Consider the following 24,536-nt stretch of genomic DNA (forward strand, 5'->3'; position numbering starts at 1 on the left):
AGAGAGGCAGGCAGAGAGAGAGGAGGAAGCAGGCTCCCTGCTGAGCAGAGAGCCCGATGCGGGGCTCGATCCCAGGACTCTGAGATCATGACCTGAGCCAAAGGCAGCGGCTTATAAGGGGCATATTTAAAATAAGATGATTAGAAAGGTTGAAAACAAAAGAATGGGCAAATGTGTACTAGGACAATGTAAACAAACAAACAAAAAGCAGTATTTGTGAATCTACTATCATATAAGCCAGCATTCCAGCCAAAACAGATTCTCCCCTAAAGCCTCCCTACACATTTATTTTAGCCCAGTGAGACCTATTTTAGAATTCTGACCTCCTGAACTGAAGATAGACCTTGTATGGTTTTAAGTCCCTAAATTGTGGTTGTTTCTTATAGCAGGAATAGGACACGAATGCAATGATGCCAACTGCCTCTACAGAGAACTCAGTTACTTGCAGAAAAGGTAGAAGGAAGAACTTCTCTCCATGCCCTTTTATAAATAAAATTTTTTTCAAATTATAAATAAATTTTTAAAATCATTTATTTTTTTATTTTTATTTTTAAAAGATTTTATTTATTTATTTGAGAAAGAAAGGAAAGAGAGAGCAGGGGAGGGAGAGGGAGAGAGAATCTGAAGCAGATTCCGCATTGAGCATAGAGCCTGACATGGAGCTCAATCCCAGGAGACTGAGATCGTAGCCCAAGCCGAAATCAAGAGTTGGACATTTAATTGACTGAGCCACCCAGATGCCCCTTGGGAGTTTTGCTTCTTGACAATAAATTACCTATGTAAAAAATTGAACTAAGTTAAAAGAAAACAAGGAGCCTCTTTTGTATTTGACCAATGTTGTCTGGTCTTTAACATCACTGGAGAAAATTAATACCAGTTCAAATTTTCTTTGTTTATAAAAAGGCTACTTTTTCTGATTGGGTATTTACAATTATTTTGGCTTTATAACCCAAAAGGGAATGCCAGAATTTGTCCTGGTATAATTTGCACTATACGTTTATCTTCAGAACTATTGTGGGAGGTACATCCATTGTAATGGTTTCCCTCTAGCCACAGCCAAGGTTGCATGGGTTTCATGGTTCTGGGCCAGTATTTAAATTTCCCTGCATTTTTAAGGTGGTGAGAATTCCAACCTTACCATCTTAGGTGGTGTTCTGACTTCTCCCAAGTGGCTGATTTTTGGCCCTCACTGGGCACTTGACATGTTTCTCTGCATCCACTCAAGCCAGTAGGCATTGTGTTTCCAGTCCTCAGTTTGTAGACAAGTCCACTCTGCACCTCAGCTCCATGTAGTTAGCTGGGTTCTGACCTGCCCTACCTACACGGCCCTCCTTCCAGGTGCCCTCTTTGACCAGGCATTCAAAGTCCCAGCCCCAGCTCTTCCCTCTCCAATGAGGTCCTCACCTTCAGCCCTTGTTTATGATCCCTCATTTTATTTTGGTAACTTAAGATTTTCTTTTCCTGATTTCATGCTCAGCTATAAGTTAAAACAATTTTGGTTCTGTTTTACCCAACCTTGCTACACATTTGGATTTGGGAAGGCAAAAGCATCTTTCATGTCAGCTCAAATCCAATACTTTGATTTCCTGATAATACTTTCCTATCACACCCAACACAGTGATCAAGGGCACAGCTTTTAGAATGGGATAGATCAGGGTTTGTATCAGCAGTAGAAAATCATTCTAGTTACATAACCTCTCTGAGGACCTTTCTTCATTTACTATATGTGCATAATGACACTCTCATGGAATTTTCCTAAAGATTAAATGAAATCATATAAGAAAGCACTAACACATAGCACCAGAAGCCACTGGTCCCGCTATTATCTAGCACTTGCTGCATTATGGCTTTCCATGGTTGTGTCAGTCTTTGATTATTTGGGCCCTGCTGAGAGTTCCAAACAATTTTGTTACACTTCCTTTGTTTCCCTGCAGTGTCAATCTTCCTCTGCAAGACTGCATTCCATTGCATCTGTTGCTTCTTATTTTTCATTGTTGACTCGGTCTAGAATAAAGAACATCTCCACACCTAGTGTCTGATAATAGAGGGTGGAGAATGTATGCTCCACTCTTGGTTATGGGACTGTTCCTTCTCACATTTAAGTGATCAAAGTGCAGAACTCTCAGTGAAATTTCTAGAATCTTGCAGGTGTTGGACCAGAACAGCTCTGCTTCACTGAGGATGGTTGTCATCATACCCCATTGTCTCAACTGCTTATTCTCTAAACTGATAGAGAGCATGTGCACACACACGCACACACACACACACATCACTGCTATCAGCATAAATGATTTATCTCCATTATCATCTGTAAGTTGTGTAATAATTTGGGAGTTGAGGATGTATTCCCCTAGTTCTCCCCCTATGGACAGTTGTGTCTCAAAGGAATAGAAGAAATCAACATAGTAGTAGAGGAATAGCATCCCAGTTTTTAGTTGGTATTGACCCCATGTACCTGAACCAGGGGCAAGGCAGTAAAGAAAGAATAAATCAGATTTTTTTTTAGGCTGGAAGTTTTTCTCTTTGAAGTGGCAGAGCATATATTAAAGGTCAGTTGTGATCCTTAGTTCTGCTCTACAGATCTCTCTTTATATTCTGACAATAGTTCACCAACATTAGCTTTTAGCATGACATATTTATGTTTTTCTATATACCAAGTGTATGTAGTTGTGAGAGGCTGCATCCAGAACCATTAATCTTAAATGTTACTTTTAATTCAAAGTGTCTTGTAGAATTTAACAATTTTTATCCTAGCTGAATTTTTTACCAAAGCCCCAAGAAAATCAAGACAAAAAGATAAGTATATTTTAATACAAGTATGGCCAAGGTAGGCAGTGAATAAATGTCTTTTGCACTGAACCTAAATATGTTCTTATATTTGACAGTACCATCATTTCAGGGTCTCTATACCCACAAGACAATGGAGAGGAAACCTCAATAAATCTGACCAGCTGAATAACTCAATTCCTGTATTGTCCCACAGATATCATACAGTAGCTCTCTGGCACACAGACATGACTAGTCTATTCTGACATCATGCTCCTCTGATTATCAATACTCTGTTGGGAAAATGTGTTTTCTTTCCACTCTGCAACCCATGTCTCTGATCTATTTACACCTGCACTACAGTATACTTCTTCCAGAAGAAAATCTTCCTAATTAACTCACATGCTCATCCTGCCTGTGTCTAGCTTCACTTTAATCTGCCTCCATTAATATGGTCCTCTTAAAAGATGCATTTATATAATTTCAAGGTGTATGCCTGTTCTGATTGTCAATGACTAGAAGCTCATGGAAGGTAGGACTCACTTTGTTGATGTGTTCCATGACTACTCCTTCCCTCAGAACATAAACATCTGGTACAGTGCTCTGCATACAGTAACAATGACTATCGATCACCACCTCATGTATAGATCAATGCTAGTACGGGTGAGATTACTGGGGTTTTCTCCTGCATGCTAATTTATGCTAATGTAAGGAAAATCAAACAAGTTTTATTTGCTGCTGTTGCCCTTTAGCAATTCCATATAATACGAACCTCCTTGCCGTCTGGGTATTTGTAGCAATCAGGAGGGAATTCAGTACCTCCTTCCAACCCAAATACCGAAATAAGGGAAACCATCAACGTGAATTAATTATCAGTCTGCTAGGAAAATACTGGAGGGCAAAACTATTATCCTTAAGGCAAAGCAAAATGCAGAATAGCATGGACTTCAAAATTTGGTCATTTCAATTTAGTATTTTGGTAAAACAGTAAAGGAGTGCTTATGGTATAAAATAGAAACAAAATCGGAATATGCTATGAAAACCACTGAAGTAGGCAAAGAAAGCAGACACTGTAGCATTAAGCATAGCTAAGATGAAGACTACTTGCTCACCTGGATCAACTCAGATCATTTGGAGAGGGGATGCTGTTCCTCACGGCATGTGCCCCTGGGTGACAACATTACCCGATCACTGGAACACCTTTTCCTGTCTTTCCATGTAGTGACTCAGAATTCCTCTTAGGTTGCTACCAGCCACAGATTGAACTTGTCATGTATGATAGTCTAGATTATCGTTCAGCAAACATTCTTGCCCCTCTCCTTCTCTATGGATAGAGTAGATTTCTGTTCCTCACTGATGTTGGACTTGGCCATCTGTTTTGTTACGATCCATGGGATGTGGTGTGGAGAGAGCCCTTGAATGTGCTTCCATGATCTAGCTAGGCCCTTTTGCTCTGGTGTACAGCGTGAGAAGAGCATGTCCCAAACAGCCACTGCCTCTTCAGCTGGGGCTTCATAATAAACATACATGGACTACACCCGAACTCAAGTGACAGACTAAAGCCGAATACATGAGACAAGTCAAAGAACGAATTCTTGTTGTAAGCTACTAAGTTTTAGGGCTGTTTGATATATGGCATAATTTTGGTAATAACTGATTAATACAGAATTTTAGATGTAATTGATGAAGCAAAAATCCCACCAGGCATCAAAGCAATAAAATAAGAAAATGACAGCTCGGCATAAAAAGTCCATCTAATGGTTTAACCTCTGGCAATCCATTTTTAGGCTGGAAAGGAAGAAAGCCAAAGAAGGGGATGGTTTCAGATACTAACCCTTTGGCTAAAGTTGACTTAACACTTCAACAGAGTAAAGCTGCTGCCTATAGATATGTTCTCAGAGGCTTTAGAAAGACCACCCTCACTCCCACCAGGTTCAAGGACCACTCTTTATTCCCTTTGGCTCAATGCTTCACCTAGTGCCAAGGAAAATTAATTATGCTTATTACTGAAATGTCAGTCTGGAAGCAAGACTCTAGCACCTTACTTCTTAGAATCTATCCAAGTGTTTAGTATGTAAGAGTACTCAATAAATATTTTTCAAATGAATGGACAAACACATAAATGAATGTTAAATATGTTACTGCTCATCTGATGTAGAGGTTTAGATTGTATTTTATTAACAAAGGAGTTCTAAATGAGAAAAAGCAAATAGCAGTGAGGTCAAGTTTAAATTCTAACTTCTCATTCATTAATTCACTTAACAAATAAGAATGCTTGTAATGTGCAAATAATGTATGATTTTCTGTGGTTAGGGCAGCAAACAAAATAAAGTCCCTTCCCTCATGAAGCTGATGATAGTTTAATGAGAGAAGGAGCTCAAATACGTACACCTGTGTCCACAGCCATACACACACATGCACACATTTAAAATATAAGAAAAAGCACAGAGAACTACATGAGAGTACAAGAGCAAGGACACAGTTTAAAGGATCAGGAAAGGACCCACAAGTAAATATTTTCCAAAGGCCTCATTTGACATGTGTGAACTGAAAAAGAAGCAGACAGAAGGGAACACCATTTGTTACCAAGCCCTGCATCTGAAACGCAGGAGCTGACTGAATAACATGTACATACATACAATGAAATGACACTCCTTTGTTCCGGAAGCTAGGCCCTAAGAACCTTAACCTCTCCCTGAGGTTCTTCACACCATTATCCTCTCTAAGCTAAAACCCAACAAATCACCACAATTAAAACTTTGCAACTTGATTAAACATTAAATATACCAGGTTTTTATAAAATGCCTAGACATTTCAAACATACCAAGCAAATAATCTGTGAATGAAGACAGAAGATCCACGGTGGCAAATTCTGGGATGTTTGGTAATGCCCCTTGGCTAACTTTATCAGTTCTAGCATCCTTCTTTCCAATAAGTAGATTCATTTCCAACACAGCTTCACTGACCTAAAATTAATGCATAATTAGAATCCACAAATGTAAGCTTTCTGATTCATAGATTATCCATTAGGTAAATAATCTGAAAAAGTAAATTCATAAAACAATATTCAATATACATTGGAAGAAAAAATAATCTGGAAAACAACACATGATCCCCAACATGTAGTATATATCATTGTCAAAAATATCATTACTGTTGACAATTTAATTAATGTATGAGCCACTTTAAATAGGCTCTCTGCTCTAGCTACAACAGATATTTGCCAAAACATCAAAATGTGCACATATGTTTTTGCCAATACATTCATTAAAGGAAAGCTGAAACAAACAAAGCCAGGCCTGGCTAATAAAGATTGAAAACATTATGTATAATATAAGGAGCATTTCTAATCTTCCTAAGAAACATCATCAGCATAAATCCAAAAGAATGTGAATTTTCCTTTCTCTCATAGAGATACATTGTGCTGCCCTAACAGCTGGCAGGTAGAGGATACAGTGTGAACAGTAAAGAGAAAGATCAAGTAAAAATCACACCAACCTGGGCAGCAGCTCTTATCACAATCCAGGCCAGTGAACTGTATATTTCAAATTTATTCACCATTGGTTCTTCAATAGAACTATGCCTTCTGGCAGAAGCCTAAAAAACATAGCGCATGTACTATGATAAAGATAAATATATCATGAAGTTTCATGATAAATTTTCTCATCCTCTGAAGACGACATTTCAGTGGAACACTATGTAGCCATTAAGAATAATAATATTAAAAAACAATAATGTATATGTATCTACATGAAAAGATGTTGAAAGTGTATGGGAGAAATGAAAGTGGAGGTTATAAAATAGTATGCAAAGTATGATCCCATTTTTAAAAAGACAAGTACACACATATACTCCCTGTACAAACAAGCAGAGAAAATTATTAACAGTGGTTACCCTGGGTTTTTTTTTTTTTAAAGATTTATTTATTTATTTATTTGACAGAGAGAGATCACAAGTAGACAGAGAGGCAGGCAGAGAGAGAGAGAGAGAGAGAGAGGGAAGCAGGCTCCCCGCTGAGCAGAGAGCCCAATGTGGGACTCGATCCCAGGACCCTGAGATCATGACCTGAGCCGAAGGCAGCGGCTTAACCCACTGAGCCACCCAGGCGCCCTACCCTGGGTTTTAAAAGTGATTATCTTTATGATCTTTTCTAATTTTTTATGATGAGCTTGCATTATTTGAGTAACAGTAAAATAAACACAAATGGCATTTTAAGGAAAGTATTTACTTAAAATGATATTTGCCATTTCAACAGAGGATTTATAAGTTGAATATATCATGTGTAAGGATGTCAGAAATAAGAACATTATGTAAAGATTTTTGATAGGGGGGCGCCTGGGTGGCTCAGTGGGTTAGAGCCTCTGCCTTCGGCTCGGGTTGTGATCCCAGGGTCCTGGGATCGAGCCCCGCGTCGGGCTCTCTGCTCAGTGGGGAGCCTGCTTCCCTTCCTCTCTCTCTGCCTGCCTCTCTGCCTATTTGTGATCTCTGTCTAATAAATAAATAAAATCTTTAAAAAAAAATTTTTTTAAAAGATTTTTGATAGGTACTTGCTGTCATCTTTTTAACTGGGAAACTGTTAAAGGGACAATGTAATTTTAAAGTTCCACAGAATAGCAAAAGCAACAATGAATGGAGATAATTTTACTGTGTGTGTGTTCAGTTTTGTGTGTGTATGTCCAGTTTTTTTTCAATTAACATATATTTATTGATTATCAATACAAATCAATAATGATAATATGAATGACTAATCAGTGGCACTGAATTAGCACTTTGTATCATGCACTTCACTGAGCATTTTACATGGATTATTTTTTTTTAATTTTTTCAGTGTTCCAAGATTCATTGTTTATGCACCACACCCAGGGCTCCATGCAATACCCACCACCAGGAAACATAAAAAAATTAATGCTACAAAAGTTAACAGAAAGAAACTCCACTAGTAACATAGTACTTGCCTATTTTACATTTTTAAAGTTAACTAAAATAAGAATTTACAGTCAGTTATTAAGATTTAACTAATCTGGACAAAACTACTCAATTAGACTGCTTGGTTCTAATTTTTTGATGCTCATATTTTGGCCAATTCTTTGATCTTCAACAAGACTACAGAATAAAACTAACAATAACAGAAGATACACTTCTTTTACTTTTGGCTACAAGACTCCCCAAGAAAAAGAAAGTCAATAAATAATGCTGATGCCAGAGCAGGGAATACAATGTGCAAATGTGGTCTGGCCTAGATCAAGTGCTAAGATTGGTTGGAGGTGGATGAAACCAGAGAAGTCTGGAGAATCTATGCAACACAGGCCTGTCCCAAGATAGGAAGACCCTAGGTATTAGCGAAAATGAAACCACTTAGGTTCTTGGGTAACCCTTGCCAGCTTACTGGCTATGTAAGTTTGGGAAATTTACTTAAATTCTGGAAACAAGACCAGCAGACATTAAATGAAGGATACATAATAATATTAAATATTTATAATGTAAGAACAATTAGTGACACAAACATTTAAAAAAGAAAGCTCATTTTGAATTGAGAGGGGGGCCTTATTAAGAAGGTTGGGCTTGATTCAGAATGGAAAAATGTAGACAGAAGAACATAAAGGGTATTTTTTTTTTTAGATGGAGAAGGTGTTTAACACTGCATATGAGATTCTAACTCATGCAAACAAACAAGAAAAAGAGGAAAATGAATCTAGATCCTAAATGAGGAAGTAAAATTGTATGTTTGCAGAAGACATGATCCTATATTTAGGAAATCCCAAGACACACACATACACACAACTCTAGAATTAATAAATGTACATAACAAGGCTGTAGGACATAAAACTCAATATTCATAAATCAATTGTATTTCCACATATCATCAATAAGTGATCTGAAAATGAAGAAAATATCCCACTCACAATAGAAATAGGCTTAACAAAAATGTACAAAATTTATACAATGAAAAGTAAAGAGCATTAATGAGAGACATTAATTTCTAAATAAATGAAGGGACAGCTCATATTCATGAATTGGAAGATCCAATATTGTTAAGATGGCTATTGTCCCCAAATTGATTTACAGATTTAACACAATCCCTATCAAAATTCTGTTAGTTTTTTGCAGAAATTGACAAGCAGCTACTAAAATGTATATGAAAATGCAAAGGACTCAGAGTAGCTAAAATGATTTTGGAAAGAAAGAACATAGTTGGAAGACATGTACTTTCCAATTTCAAAGCTAACTGAAAGCTACAATAACCAAGAGGGTAGATATTCCTATTAAGACAGACTTGTAGATTAATGGAATAGGATTGGGAGTCTAGGAATAAACATTTACATTTATGATCAATTAGTTTTTGACAATGGTGTACCAAGGCAATTCAATGAAGAAAAGACAGTCTCTTGAACAACTGGTATTGGGAAAACTGGATGCTATGTGCAAAAAAAAGAATTTAGATCTTTGCACACTTTACACAAATGTTAATTCATGGATCATACATAAACATAAAAGTTACAACTATAAAACTTCTAAAGGAAAACATAGAAGAAAAGCTTCAACACCTGGGGTTAGGCAAAGAATTCTTAGACATGCAACAAAAGCACGATATATAAAAAAAGAAAAATGATAAACTGGAATTCATTAAAATTTAAAACTTTGTCTCCAAAGACACTATTAACAACATGAAAAGACAAGCCATCAACTGGAGGATATATTTGCAAATCAAATATCTGATAAAGGACTTGAATCTTGAATATACATTTTAAAAACCTTGTGATAAAAAAAAAGCCATTTTAGTTTAGGTTATGGGCAAAAGATCTGAATAAACATTTCCCCAAAGAAGATACAGAAATGATCAGTAAGCACATGAAAAGATCTCAGTATCATTGGACAGCTGGGAAGTGCACACCATAGCTACAATGAGATACACTTTATAACAACTTGGATGGCTACAATCAATGATAGAGATAATAACAAGTGATGGCCAGGCTATGGAGAAACGGAACTCTTATTCACGGCTCAAAGGAATACAAAATGGCACAGGCACTTTGGAAAACAATCTGACAGATCATCAAAAGGTTAAACATAGAGTTAGCATATGATCCAGCAATCCCATTCTTAGATATACACCCAAGAGAACTGAAAACATATACTTAAGAACTTGTATATAAATGTTCAAAGCAGTATTAATCAAAATATCCAAAAAGTGGAAGCAATTCATATATCCATCCATCAACTGCTGAATGGGTAAAAAAAAATACTGTATATCTGAAAAAAGGACTACTTTTTTTTTTCCATTTGTCTTTTTTTTTTCTTTTCAGTGTAACAGAATTCATTGTTTATGCACCACACCCAGTGCTCCATGCAATATGTGCCCTCTGTAATACCCACCACCTGGCTCCCCCAACCTCCCACCCCACCCCTTCAAAACCCTCAGATTGTTTTTCTGAGTCCATAGTCTCTCGTGGTTCCTCTCCCCTTCCAATTTCCCTCAACTCCCTTCTCCTCTCCATCTCCCCATAAAGGACTACTTTTTTATTCAGCAATAAAAAGGAACAAACTTCTGTTACATGTTACAACATAAGTGAACCTCAAGAACATAACACTAAGTGAAAAAGCCAGGCACAGAAGACTATATATTGTATGGTTCCATTTATATGAAATTCCATTATAGGAAATACCCAGAAAGGGCCAATCTATGGAGGTAAAAAAACAAATTAGTGGTTGCTTGGGTCTAGGGGTAGAAATGGAAATGATTGCGAATGGGCACTAGGGATCTTCTTGGAATATGGGAGTGTTCTAAAATTGGATGGTGATGCTAGCTCCACAGCTCTGTAAGTTACCAAACATCTGTGAACTGCGCTCTTAAAATAGTTTAATTTCATGCATGTAAATTGCACCTCAATACATCTATTTTTAATATGTGTGCTTGCTAATCTCTTTCTTTGAACTATTTTCCCCCTGCCTAACTACTTGGAAAACATCTAGTCATTCCTTAGAATTCATTTCATCTGTGAAGCTTTCTCCAGTATTCTCCCAAAGCAGAATTAGTTCCCACTTTATTCCACTTCCAAAATATTGACATATCTTGATTATCGTCCTCATTGGATTTTGATATAATTATTTCTCTCCCTTGCTCGTCTGTGCTTCTTAGGGAAAGAGAGTAACATGCCTGGCATACATTAGGCACTCAATAAGTATTTGGTTAATGAATGAATACATATTCATGAAATAGTCAATTCCATTTAACTAAAAAAAATAATTATTGAACACCTACTATGTACAAAAGACTCTAGAAAGATAAAATGTGAATGTTTAGCCAAAGTCACATATTGATAGAAAATGGTACACCTCTTTTTTGAGTACTTATTATGTGCCATGCCCATTATCTTGTTTAATTCTCCTACTCTAAGAGGTCAATGTTCTCATCTCCACCTCACAGATGAGGAAATTAGGCTTAGAAAGGCCCCAATTATCCTGCTGGTATGTCGTGAAGCTAGGATTCAAACCCAAACCAGTGCTCTGGTCACTTTGCTCTGTGGACTCTCCATAAAAGTGAAGCAATAGTGGGTTTTTTTTTAAGGGTTTATAAAGCATGCCTTTATTAGGACAAACTTCTAATGTGATAATTTCAATGGCTGAATGTGTCTGGATAAATTCTTATTTGTCGTTGGCTGTTTTCTGTGTTTCCATTAATTGTATGACTTGCTAAAATATTTATATTACATTATACAAAATTAATGTGATATTATATGGAATTATTTTTTCATTCAAATTCTACCTTATTCAAGTTCTTAAGTATGAATACTTCTCTAGTAAAGGCCAAAAAGTTGATATATTATTATCCTAGCATCCTATCAATTTGCATTGCTACTTGCCATAGAAACAAAGATTTTCATTTTCTCTTACTAGAAATAAACATGTTTATCACACCATAAAAAGTAGCTTTTCTATGTAATCATTTTGATAAAAAATAAAATAAAATAATAGCTGCTATATCTACCTAAGTGGCTACCATGTGAATAATTCAACTAATTAAAAGCCTGTTGGCCTAAAGGTTTAAATCACGTCTGTGCTGTCTCAAAAATTAGAGATTTGACACCAAAACTTTCTAAAAAAAATCTCTTGCTGGGTCAAAGGATTACTTAATTGCAATGACTTATAAAAAGCCTACTGAAATTTAAAAAGTAAAAACTACGATTTACTGGGCTCATCTATCTCCAATGTACCCACATCCTGCCCACAGGATCTCCCTCAGTCTAGATCCCTGGAATTCAAGTGTGGCCCCCAGACCAGCAGTAGCAGTATTAACCTGGAGTTCCTTAGAAATATCAAACTTCAAGACCTCAACCTCAACATACCAAATTGGATTCTGTATTTTCACAGGATCCCCAGAGGTGCTTCTGCCCCTCAGTTTGGAAGGACTGCTCTAAACAGATGCATGATGCCAATGACGTGCCTCTGCGACTCTCCTCATCCAACAAATCCCACCTTGAACCTTATGTTTCCCAACAGAGTCATTCACAGTCCCACAGACCCATGTTCTTTCCTAATCCCCAATTTCACCACCTAAATCATCCCCCCTTCCTTCTCTCCCCTCCCTTCCTCCCTCCTTCCCACCTTTCGTCCTCTTGCTTCTTCCTTCACTGGTTTATTGTCTGTCTCCCTCTACTAAAAGGTAAGCCCCATGAGAACAAGGACTAAGTTTGTCTTAATCACTGCTTCATAACCTTCCGGAATATTGTCTGGGTCACAGTAGATATTCAGTAGGTATGTGATGAATAAATGAATGAGTCTTTCAAAAGGTGATCTGTTTGTACATCATATCCTTGATGAAAATCTTCTTTGTCCATCTGCTTAACCAATATATCATTTCTTGTAATTTCCTGATTAATATGAATAACTTAGAGTATTTACACATACCTACATTTCATGTATAACATTTTAACAGGTAAAAATGTCCACATGGACTCTATTTCCAGAGCCTTATATAAAGTATCCAAAGAAGTATTTAAACATGAGTGTGACTATAAAGTAGCGAATTAATTTCTCCAAGTCATACAGGAAAATCAGTCTCATTAGTTCTAGCACAGAGTTACCAAAATAGCAAGTTCAAAGACAATTAAGATTTATAATAAAATAGTTTATTACCTTAAGTGTTAATGGTGATGTTGAAAGTTTGGCTTTTGGCTTCCTCATATGTAAAAATAATAGGGCCATTTCTAAGTAGGAGTCTCTTATCAACCTAAAATGATGTAACATTGTACTTATTAAGTAGCTTCACCATTCATAATCATTTTGCATCATTTCCCACAATTTCTGAGCTAATAAAAGGTAAAAATAGACAAAACTAGTACCTGTCCCCCAGACTCACACCTTCTTTTCATAGCACTGTTAGCATAGACACCAATACCATCCTCCCTACTGAAACTGAAAGATATTGAAGAGACATTCAACTTTGTCCTGTGCTGGCAACACTCTCTGAAGCCCAGCATCAAGACTATTCTAGAATAGTCCAGCACACAAAGCACTAAAGAAGTGAAAATCGGGTCTTAAGGAACCTGCCTTGCAAACCAGACCTTTCTTTCTATCCTCCTACACTAAAGTGGAAAGAGACACACAGAGTCATGCAGAAAGCAGTGATTTGGTATGGATTAGGTCTGTGTATTCACTATCCAACCTGTCAGTTGGGGCCATTTAAATCAGCGTAGTTGTAATAATACTGGCGTATACCCATTCTTAAGATGATTTTTATATAGAATTAAGTTGGCCAGCCTTGGTCCTGCTGACAGAGTGAACATCCACACAAATCCTTTCTAGATACAATTTCACATCCATGGGAGGCTGCTAGAATCCTGGGATAGACAGGAGATCGGTGTGAGTAAAGACTAAAAGTAAATTCACAGTCTAGTATGCCACCATGATAACTGCCATCATCAACCATCACTGTAAAAACAAGCCTTGGTCAGAGCCAAGGTCAACGAACTTGAAAAGGAAGTCAGTAAACCTGCTGGACAATGAACCCCAGTGAATGAGCCCTGTGGTGGGAAGGGGGTCTCCCAGTCATCCCAGCCTTGAATGTTCAATGTACTACGAAAACATAGGGCTTAAATCAAAACACATATAGTTATAATAATGGAAAGATTTTCTTTTTACCCTGAGTTTTGATCATTTCTCAAGCTTAGCTGTATAGCTTCAAATAAACTCCCAAGTTGTGAACTTGGAGATTTCTCTTCCATCAATATTTGACGTTCTATTTTGCCTGAAAGAATAATAAAAAAAAATATATATATATATATATATATATGGTTTTTTCCTTTTTCTATCATTCAGAACTTCAGAATAAATATTTCATGCCAGAACTTCAGAAAATTGGATGTGCTATTCTTTTTGCCCATCTGTCTGTTGTTTTTGCAGTAAGGTCAGCTAAAAGTGAAAGATCCTTTGCTTCCTTCCCCAGGAGCCTCCAGCCTCACTCTGCGTTTAGTGAGAAACAGAGTCAAAGCCTCCTTTGGCTTTCCAGACACAAATGTTCCTACCATCTTATTCTTCTACTTCCTTCCTTTGTACTTTCCTTTCCTCTATAGGGCTAATTCCGTTTGTCTACATCCATGTCCTCTTTCCTCTGTCTAGTATTGCAGATATCACAGAAAACAACTCTGTTAAAATAATGCCTAAAAAGTCAACAACACTTGAAAACAATTGCAAATGATGCAAATGCTTTAGGGCTCACACAGCTCTCAGACCTAATGGTGAGCCACAGCCTTCACTGGAATGGCACTTCTGCAGCCAGAAGGGCAAGAAAGGGAAATCTTTTATCAATATGAAAAGGATTCACAGTTTTCCTGCAGCATGTGAAGGGCTGCACATAGGGCACAGAGCCTCCCGGTGTTAAGTTCACATCTGGCTACTATCATTTAGAAGCTGCTGACCTAGAGAAAGTTACTCAGCCAGACTGTACCTCATTTTCCTCAGCTATCAACTAGGATTAGCCATGCCTGTCCTGTAGAGCTATTGTAAGAATTAGCAGTATGAGATGTTAAACATTGACAACTACAGAGCCTTTCATCTAACTGATGATCAACAAATGATAGCAATCATCATCATCAGTCTTCTCATGGCCAAAACGGCCACAATAAAATTATATGACCATATGATACAAACATGTATTGTATGTAACTTATAAATATAGCTATTTAATTTAAATGGGTATGTATCTTTTATAGAAATTAACTAAAATGCCTACCTAAGGAATGAAATTATGCTTAAAAGATGTCTTCCATTATTTAAGAATTATTTAAGAAACATTATTTGTAGCTAAATGGCTGACGAGGACATTTTTGAGTCAAACATGAAATTTTGCCTGAGGGTCAATTATAATTATAAAAAAAACTAAGAGGCAGTACTTTTTCCCTTTCTTGATATAAACTTAAAATAAGCAGTGTTCTCTTTATCCCAAACTGAGTCTGGCAGGGGTATCAATGTCTTTGCATCACTAAGCCCTGTGTAAAACCTGTATTTTTTTATAGTCACTGACCAGGTTTTCAAGAAATCTATCCTTAACAGGAAAAAAAAATTCCATAAACGTTATCATAGTTCTGACCCCAAGTACATCTTACCTTTCTGAAAAAGAATTTCAGCTTCTACCTCATGTTCTTCTGTTGCTGATACCTGACAGAGCTTCAGTGCTATTTCAAAAAGATGAAGGGCAGGGAACCACTTTGAGGGATCCTTCTTTTTACTGGTATAATATACTTGTTTGGCCACTGTATGTCCTATAAGGAATAGGTTGTTCATAATAAGACTCCAAGATACTCAGACTTTTCTCACCATCAGTTCTATTAAGAACTCTGCTAGTCTTTGCTTTTTAGCATCAAAGAAATATTTTCTTAAAATTCAGTACCCAAATATTTCAATGCACTACAACAGTAGTTGTAACTTTATCTTTGGTAAAGATAAAGCAACTTTATCTTTGATAAATTTTGACATTTTCTCATTTTTAAAATGAAGGATAATTTCTCAAGTCTCATTCAGTTCTTAAAATTTCATTACGTTCTACAAAACAACTGTGTTCTTAAGATGAGGTTGTTAGCAGGGAAACATCTGGAAGTTTTATGAAGTTTTATATTGTTCCCAATAAAAATTTGCATATATTAATAGGCAGTAATTTTGTTTCTTTTCAGCTCTATTAGTGGTTGCTTGCTATGCATATTTTGTCACTGCAACTAGATGGCAAAAGCCATGTGGATAAGGGCTTCTTGTGTGGTCCCATCATCACTTAACATAATGAAGGACTGTTGTATTGTTGAAGAGGCATTAGATTTAATCTGTGTACCCTCACAGACAGACAGACAGATAGCTATTTAGCATATATTTTCTGAGTGCTGGATAATATGGAGGCATTGGAAAACAATGAGAAAAGAGAAAAATAAGAGCTCAGGTTTCTTAAGTGCTTCCTACAATCCAGATACCCCTCCAAGGACTTAAGCATTTTCTCATGCAATCCTCCCAACTCTGGCTGGATTTCATTAGTACACTGCCTTTACGGAGGAGAAAGCAGTGGCACAGTGAGGCTTAAGTAATTTGTCCAAATTCATGTGACTAGTAAGTAGCTGGGCTGTAATCAGAACTGAGTCAAGCCTGGCTCCAGGACACACACTCTAAACAATGACAAGAGTCAGACTGTGGAGCTTAGTGTTCAATGGCGAATGAGAATGGCCTGAGTGACAGTTAAAATACTGTGTGCTCAACTGTGTGGCAGGGAAAGCACAGGATGATGTGGTGGCAGGTTGCAGGGGCCTTCGCCCAGACCCCAGAAAGGCTAGGGAAGGCTTCCCAGAGAATTTGGCCATTGGGGCTGGCCGCTGATGATCACCTTGTCTTTTGGTAATTTTAAAAAAGGAAAATGTTGGGATAAAGAGTAGAAGGCAGTGGGGGAAATACTCATTGAGAGGAAAGTTGAACAGCACAGTGGAGAAATATAAACAGGAAGGTAGTGCAGGATTGCAGACTGATATAGCTACTGGGTTCCAGCTGAAGTGCTGGGTCTGAGCTGGTCACGAGCACTACCATGTCATTTGAGGACTTGAACAAATCCCAACATGTCTCGGGGTCTTGAGTGTCTTCCTCTGAAAAATGAGGCAATAGAACTAAAAAAGATGTAAGGTCTCTTTGAGTTCTGAAATGTTTCAATTCCAAAATGCTATGCCCTGCAAAGAGTTTTCAAGAAACCTCAACTAAAAATTTTTATAAATTTTTAGTTGAGGAATGAAAGGAAAGATGGTGTGAAAAGTGTATCTCTCCCTCTTTCTCTCGCTCTTATCCAGGGAGATGTTACAGAGCCCTGACTCTGGACAAGGCAGGTTGGTGGCATGCTGTGAAGAAGATGGAGATGAAGAAACTGAGCCTTGCTTCCAGGGTGCTCCCAGGAGAGCAAGGAGGTCAGCCATGGAGCAGTGAGAATCACTAGTACCTACAATGCTGTTAGAACAAACTAGATGCCCTTCAAACAAGATACACACTCATTCATCCCACAATAAGCCAGTGAGATTGCTACTTTTCTGAACCACATTTTATGAGAGAGGAAACTAAAGCCCAGAGGAGTTAAAGTGACCCGCTCAAGGAAAATGGACCAGAAATCTTTCTCCAGAGTCCATGTTCTTCATCCCAGCAGTGACCAATTGTGAGTAGATCCCAGGCAAGGATATGCTAACATCATCCGTCCAATACAACTTCATATTTCAACACAGCTCCCATTTTTATGTGTCTCACTTCTTGTTTCAAATTATACTACAGCTTTTTATTAATATAAGACAATAATATCAAGTATCTTCATGTAATTTAAGCAGGTATATACATATATATACATATATATATAGGTACTATATATGGAAAAATATACTATATATATAATAAAGTATTAATATGTACTAAAAATACTTCTAGATTTGTCTTCTAGATTTTTGTGAAAATTAGGAAGAGACCTATTACAGAAATTACCAACAGTTTTCTTTCTCTGTTTCCTTAGCTTGATAACACGCTCTCTGAGGGCAGAGATGGCTCCCTCTTATATCCCCCTCCCAAGCATCATTCTTGCAGCTTTTTTCACACCTATTATACAATCAATCAGTAATCCATGTTTTCATTATGGGAAAGCTCAAGGTTTTGTCATTAAGGGGGAAAATGATCTCAAATAACCATGACGTTTATTTTGGGTTTTATAAAAACAATTTCAAAATGACTTTTTCTGTCAGAGGCTTTCACAAAGAAAAAACAATTATTTAAGTGGCTATATTCTTGTGATGCAATATATAGGCTCACTATAAAGGAAAACTGTTGAGAAAGCATCAAATCAGATGATTTTATGCCTCATAATATTGAAGTGCTCCTGTTTCCAATAAACATCAACTCTGTGAAAAAGAAGTTGTGAAACTGATGTTGTTTTGACAGAAAATCTGCTTTTGGTTTTGTTTTTTAAGTCTGTATTTAATATAATATAACAGAAAGCAAGCTGTTCTGCCTCAAGTGAGTCTAAAAAACGGTGGCACTATTGTCACTGAGTGGTGACACATCTTCAAGATTAGGGAGTCATGAAAGCAGAGAATACATTTGATTTAACACAATCTGTACAATTTAACACAATCTATATTTTAAGCTCTTGTGGCAATTGAATATACTGATTAATATAACAAATTGTGGACTAGAAATGCACAAAAATAGCTCTCCAGCGATCAGATTGCTGGAAGGAATTCTAGAGGTCAGCTAGGCCACTCGAATTTCAACAATGTAGAGGTGATGCGATTTACCCAAAGTAGAAAAATTCCTCTCTGATGATGATGATGATGAAAAATCTTATAATAATAATGATCAATAATAATGAGGGGAATGTGCAGCAGAAAGGACATTAGGGAGAAGATTCTGGACAGACGATGGTTTGGCCACACCTCTGTTGCCCTCTCTTTTCTGTTCTGGTCCAATCATCAGCCTCTCCTGAACTGAGCAGCCCCTGGTACAGGAAGCAAATGGGCCCCAGGAGGTGAAGGGCAATGTTTTAAAATGCAGGTTTTTTTAATGTTCAGGTGTGATAAGGTGAACAGGCCCAGTGACAACCACCACTGAAAAGACTGTTACACTTCCCAGAGGATGGGGCACACTACACCACATAGAAAAGCAAAAAAGTCAGTCAGGAGGTGGAGGGAGCAAGGGGAAAATGTGGATAAGAACCTTTATTCTGAATTTTGTAGGAGGGGATGATTAGGTTAGGGTAAGCAGGCCAAACAGGTTTAGGATTAACGAGTTTGAATAATTTCAGTGGGCTCTGCTAGGAGTCTGATACCTGTCCCCAGGGTGATTAGGGGAGAAAAATAGTGGTTCAGCGTGTCAGAGCCCAGCAAAGGACAATAAGGGAGTCCAATAAAGGTTCAGAGGATGGGTTCTGGAACAGTTAGCATGTAAAAGGCATGCTTAGAGGATAGCGGTTTGCTAATTTCTAGGAACCTGCTAGCCTTGGGAAGTCCCTCCCTGATCAGCATAGCCCTAGATGTCAAAGCATCAGAAATACAGAAATGAAAGAGGCATGATTAATATAGGGTTAGAACACAGAGATTTTCTGCCCTCTTGAGCTGGGCAAAAGCTGGGGAGGTAGAGGGAGGCAAGCCTTGAGTCAAAGCCCAGAGACTGTGTCCTAGAGAAAGACTGAAGCGATCTGTCAGCTCCTGAGAAGGACAGCACCAGATGGCTCCACCTTGGTTCCCAAGAGCTGTATGCCTCTGGTTTCCTGCTCCAACAACTCCCATGAGGTCTACTTGCGGTTGGTTCCAGGTTACCCTACAATCTAGTCTTCAGCCAGCAGCCAGGGTAATCTGAAACATAAAACATCCCAGCTCACCTCCTCCCATGAGGTGGTCCCTAGTCCACTCTGATCAGGCTGTATTGGTCTCCCACAGTTCTAGAATAGGTCACGCTCAACCGAATCTCAAAACCTACCACTCAAGGCTCTCTCTGCCTCCACTGTGCAGAACTAGTCACTTGCAATTTAAGGTTTAGGGTTAAATACCACTTCCCCAGAAAGCTCTTCCCCAGTGACTCTATCTAAATAGGCCCCCCTCCCTTCATTACTCTTTATCAGCAGAATTCATCCACATCTTTCATAACACTGACAATTTATAATTACATACCTATATATAATTCATTACTATATATAAGCCTTTTTTATCCTCACTGATTTTCTGTCTGGTAGTTATCAAATAAACATTTTATCTTATACAATATTTATCTTATTAAATTTTATAAATGTTTATAAAATTCTAGAAATATTTCATAAATGTTAAAAGTTTTCATACAATATTTATAATATAATATGCCCTTCTCCATATGGTATGTTTACTTGCTTATTTCTGTCTCCCACACTAAGACCAGGGACTATAACCTTTTAATCTCCAGTAACTTCCTAGGACCCCACACAGAGTCTGGCACATGTTAAAATAAATGAAGCCTGGTATTCATAAATATTATCCCATTTGAAGGCACTCCTCTGACAACGTGCCTGAAAATAAAAATTTTTCATCAGTGACTTGAGTGTAATATGTATTTAAATGTTCTTACCAATTCTCATTTTGGTTTTGGCCAATAACATGACATGAGGAAGATAGATATTTTTCAAAGGCTGTAATGGACTTGCATAGTCAGTGTTTGATAAAGGAAATTCAATTGTTTCTCCAAAAGTCAGCATCTGTAAAAGGAACACTGTAGTTAGTAACTAGCTAATGTGGTTTAGAATAAGAAGACACAGAAATAAGTTTCTAGGTCTTAAGGACACAAAAGCATGCTCACCTGTTCAATAAGAATGTTGTGAGACTGAATCAACAAATGTAATTTTTCTGTTTTTAAAGACGTTTCCTTGAATTTCTCAGCTTTTGTTAAGTCATCCAATAAAAGCATGCTTCTCACCAGGGTTAAATGAGATCGAGGAGAAATAAATTCACTTTCTTCTAGCAAATGTATTATCGCCTATTAAAATAAAATTATTCCTTTTGATAGTCCCATTTCCAATTCACTGAAACAAGAGCTGGCCAAACTGTTATGCATTTAGCACCTAAGGGAATTTAAAATTCTCTCCTTTTGCTCTAATCAGAATCATTAGGTAAATATCAATGTGAAAGAGGTTTCTTTCCTACCTGAAGCTTGGTTATGATATCTGTCTTTAGATGCTTTTCTTGTAGGCCAATGATTACAGCTTGCATCAAGAACTCAGCCTGTAGCTCCCTGTCGCCTGCACTTTTTGCCTCCTCACACACTTCATTGATGAGGCTGACGTAATCTATCATATCGTTTTCTAAAGTAAATAAATGCAGTTATCTAAAATACCCCTAGGAAAGCAAATTTACATATGCATAACACCCCCAATATCCATCCATCACAGGAATATTGTATAATACAGAAGAATAGGAAGATATAAAGTTGGAAAACAGACTCTACACAAAACATGAAAAATAAATGTGTTGCAATTTGGGAGAAAGTACTTTAGGGTAACCCAGTGCTGCAAAAGTAATGATGCTACGTGAAAAAAAAATTAATGTGGAAGATGGACAGAGATGGGTGGATAGGTAGATTTCCAAATAGAGAATTCTTAATCGCTGTAAGAACTAACATGTGTATGTGCCAGGCTATCATCTAAAACTTTATAAATTTAACCCAATTAAGACTGCCAATAGCCCTAAGAAGTAGGTAAAATTATTTCCATTTTTGCCAAGAAGGAAACTGAGGCATAGGGGGATTAAGGGACTTGGTCAAGATCACACAGGGAGAAAGTGGTGGACCAAACATTTGAACCCAGATCAAGTACCTGGAGCCAAAGTCTGTGCTCAGGACCCCTACACTATGCTGCCTCCCTCAATGACAAGAAGAACTGCATGTTAGCATTTTGAAATCGCCTCACCTGCTCTCCATACATCAGAAACATATATGCCACACATCAGTGATTCAAGGGACTACAGACATGATTATTCTTGGTTAATGACATCAATTTTTTATTCTGGAAACAGATCAAGCTATTAAAGTTAGAAAATGTTAGTAATAAAATGGATCTCAATAAAACCTCCATTACCTGAGTAAAATTAATTTTTATGAAAACTTGGATTAAGAAAATAGGATATTTGTACCTGTCACGATTCCAATGCCATGAATCTGTGCAACAAAAGCAGTCACCAGTGCTAAGCGGCACCTCAACCAGAGATGAATGTTGAAATATTCTCGAGAATTTAGGGAAACAGGATCTAAAAATTCATTCTCATCTTTATTTTCAGTAGCCTAAACAACATGAAAATGATGGTTATCTTGCCATTTAATAATGTTAAAGGTCTAGCCTAATGCTAAATGTAAGTTAAGAGAAACATCTGATATCATTTAATACTATTAAATTTTTAATTTTGGAAATCTGTCTTGCACATTCCATAACGTAAGAAGTGCACACACAAAATTTAAAAAATCATTCACAATCCCACCATCCTCTATTAATATTTGGCATGCCAATTTTCAACTTTTCTTTTTCTTTCTATACCCATTATAGAAAATAGTTTTGCGCTCTGAATTTTTCATTGCAAATTATATTACCAGTGGTGTCTATGTCTTCAAAAATGTTATAAACATTATCTTAATGGTTGAAAAATAATAAATAACAGTGGCTAATATTTATGGAATACGTATTATGTTCCAGGCACTATGCCAAATACTTTATACACATTATCTTATTTGATTCTCCCAAAAAGCCAAAGAGGAGTTATTCTTACTTCTGTTTTACAGATGTGAGAATGGAGACCTAGGAAATTAAATATTTGCTTTAACTCCATTACGTTTTGGCAGAAGTGGGATTCAAACTTGTGTCCTTCTGAACTTAGAGCCCCCCCATCTTAATTCATTGCTGTATGTTGCTCATGTTCCAAACATGTATTATAAATGATTTCTCATCTTCATTACTGTACTTTACAAAGGGGTGACCAATGTCCAAAGCGCCTGAGAGGGAATGACAAAGGGAGGTTTTCCCAAGTGGGGGCAGGGGATCAATTTTAGATATTTGGAAGCTTTAAAATCATCTAGAACAATGCCCATTTGTTCTAGGAAGTTCCCACTATGCACCTCTGAGAGCTCCAACCAATTGGCAACACCTAATAATCAAGGAGCAGCCATCAGGACTTGGAGGCTGGAATGTGGGGAGGCAGGTAGGAAGCACAGAAGAGGAGGGTGAGCCAGCACTGGGAACAGAGTAAGAAGTGAACAGAGGCTTCAAGGATGGACAGTGACTAGAAATGGACACACCAAGTACTCCAGGAGTCAAGGATTTAGATTAGCAATTCAGGACAAAAGGCCTATCCACATACCTTAATCTCTCGGTGCCTAAAGTTCCTGTGACTACTGCAGAGCCATGTCACACTTAATCTGAATCAGGATTTCCAGCCTCAGTGCTATGGGTAGCCGTGGAGGACTGTCCTGGGCATTGTATGTTTAGTAACATCCCTGACCTCCACGCACTAGATGGCAGGAGCATTCTCTCTACTTGCAACAACTGAAATGTCTCCAGATGTTGCCTAATAACCCCTGGGAGGCAAAATAGCCTCCAACTAGCAACCATGCCTTTAAGTCAATTTTTGAACTAGCTTGCTTTTTAGCATTTTTATTGCTTTTAATATAGTAAGAAATGAGTTTCTATTTAGGATAATTAGTTTTGCTTATTTGTAATAACACTAGATATTAGCAATTTTATTAGTAAAGCTTAAAATAATGAGCAAGGATTCTTTGTGATGAATCTTTATGTTTTAATCCTAAACAACCCTTTATTATTAAATTACTTGGTCTTATCAAAATCCAATAAAATGTCAAAGAATTCGTGACACCAGTTGTCAAACAGACTTCAGGGCTTAAATGTGGAAGAATCTACCTAGAGAAATCCAAGGTAGGAAATAATGCAGGTGTCATACTGGTGATACCAAAGTAATAAATTCAAAAGTGAAATGAAGAGCCAAATAAAGTGAAACAACTTTATTTGCTAAACAAATCAGATCTAGAATACTGGAGTGATCTAGAATACTGGAGGACCTTAGTGATTATTACATCCAAATTCCATCAGTTCACAAATGAGATTTAAATGAAAAATTAAATTTTTAATTAAAAAATTTTTAAAGTTTAAGGGACTTGCCCAAGTACACCACTAAATGAAGAGCATAAATGGGGCTACAACACTTACCTTTTTACTCTGAACTCACTGTTTTTTCTACTTTACCCCTTTATTTCATTCAAATAATCAGACAATTTCCTAGCATGTCAACAGTTATTATATAGTAAGTACTGTAGAGAAACATTAAATTCATACATACAGAAGCTCTTGGAGAGATGGAATTCTCTGTGTCATCTTGTACTCCCTTCTTTTTAAAAAGTTTTGAATCCTGGAGAAGTCTAAGCGTAGAAAATACTATTGCAGCACTAAAGTAGAGAATATATTTTAAATCTTATTAGTACTGACAATCTCACTAATAAAATGAACACATATACATTTCATATGTATCACAGTGTGATTCTCCACCTTTCAAGGTTATAGAACTTTGTTATTTAAAGCTATACACTTGGAAACTCTTACACTAAAGTATTGCTTAATCAGCATCTAGAAGTATCAAAGGCAAATGTACTAAACAAAGAAAACAGAACCTTGGAGATGGGAATTCTTCTGACTTCCTGTTGCGCCACACATAAAAGTTTGTCTGCACTTTAAACCAATTTATAACTGATGTCAAACTTCT

At 37.1% G+C, this 24,536-nt stretch overlaps 1 protein-coding gene across 1 annotated transcript in view; it reads right to left on the reverse strand.

The window, feature by feature from the left end:
• The window catches only part of LOC111142202 (cilia and flagella associated protein 54), a 313,573-nt gene that overhangs the window by 60,552 nt on the left and 228,485 nt on the right, over nt 1-24,536 (reverse strand). Inside the window, exons 51-60 of the mRNA XM_022495227.1 lie at nt 24,117-24,222; nt 21,909-22,056; nt 20,925-21,082; nt 20,581-20,757; nt 20,353-20,479; nt 15,369-15,524; nt 13,906-14,011; nt 12,901-12,994; nt 6,265-6,363; nt 5,591-5,732 (exon numbers count right to left, since the gene is read on the reverse strand). Of these exons, the coding sequence (XP_022350935.1) occupies nt 5,591-5,732; nt 6,265-6,363; nt 12,901-12,994; nt 13,906-14,011; nt 15,369-15,524; nt 20,353-20,479; nt 20,581-20,757; nt 20,925-21,082; nt 21,909-22,056; nt 24,117-24,222 (1,313 nt within the window). The remainder of the gene's footprint in view (nt 1-5,590; nt 5,733-6,264; nt 6,364-12,900; nt 12,995-13,905; nt 14,012-15,368; nt 15,525-20,352; nt 20,480-20,580; nt 20,758-20,924; nt 21,083-21,908; nt 22,057-24,116; nt 24,223-24,536) is intronic.

Source organism: Enhydra lutris, unplaced genomic scaffold (genome assembly GCF_002288905.1).
Source record: "Enhydra lutris kenyoni isolate GAN:26980312 unplaced genomic scaffold, ASM228890v2 scaffoldscaffold7, whole genome shotgun sequence".
Classification (NCBI taxonomy): Eukaryota; Metazoa; Chordata; class Mammalia; order Carnivora; family Mustelidae; genus Enhydra; species Enhydra lutris.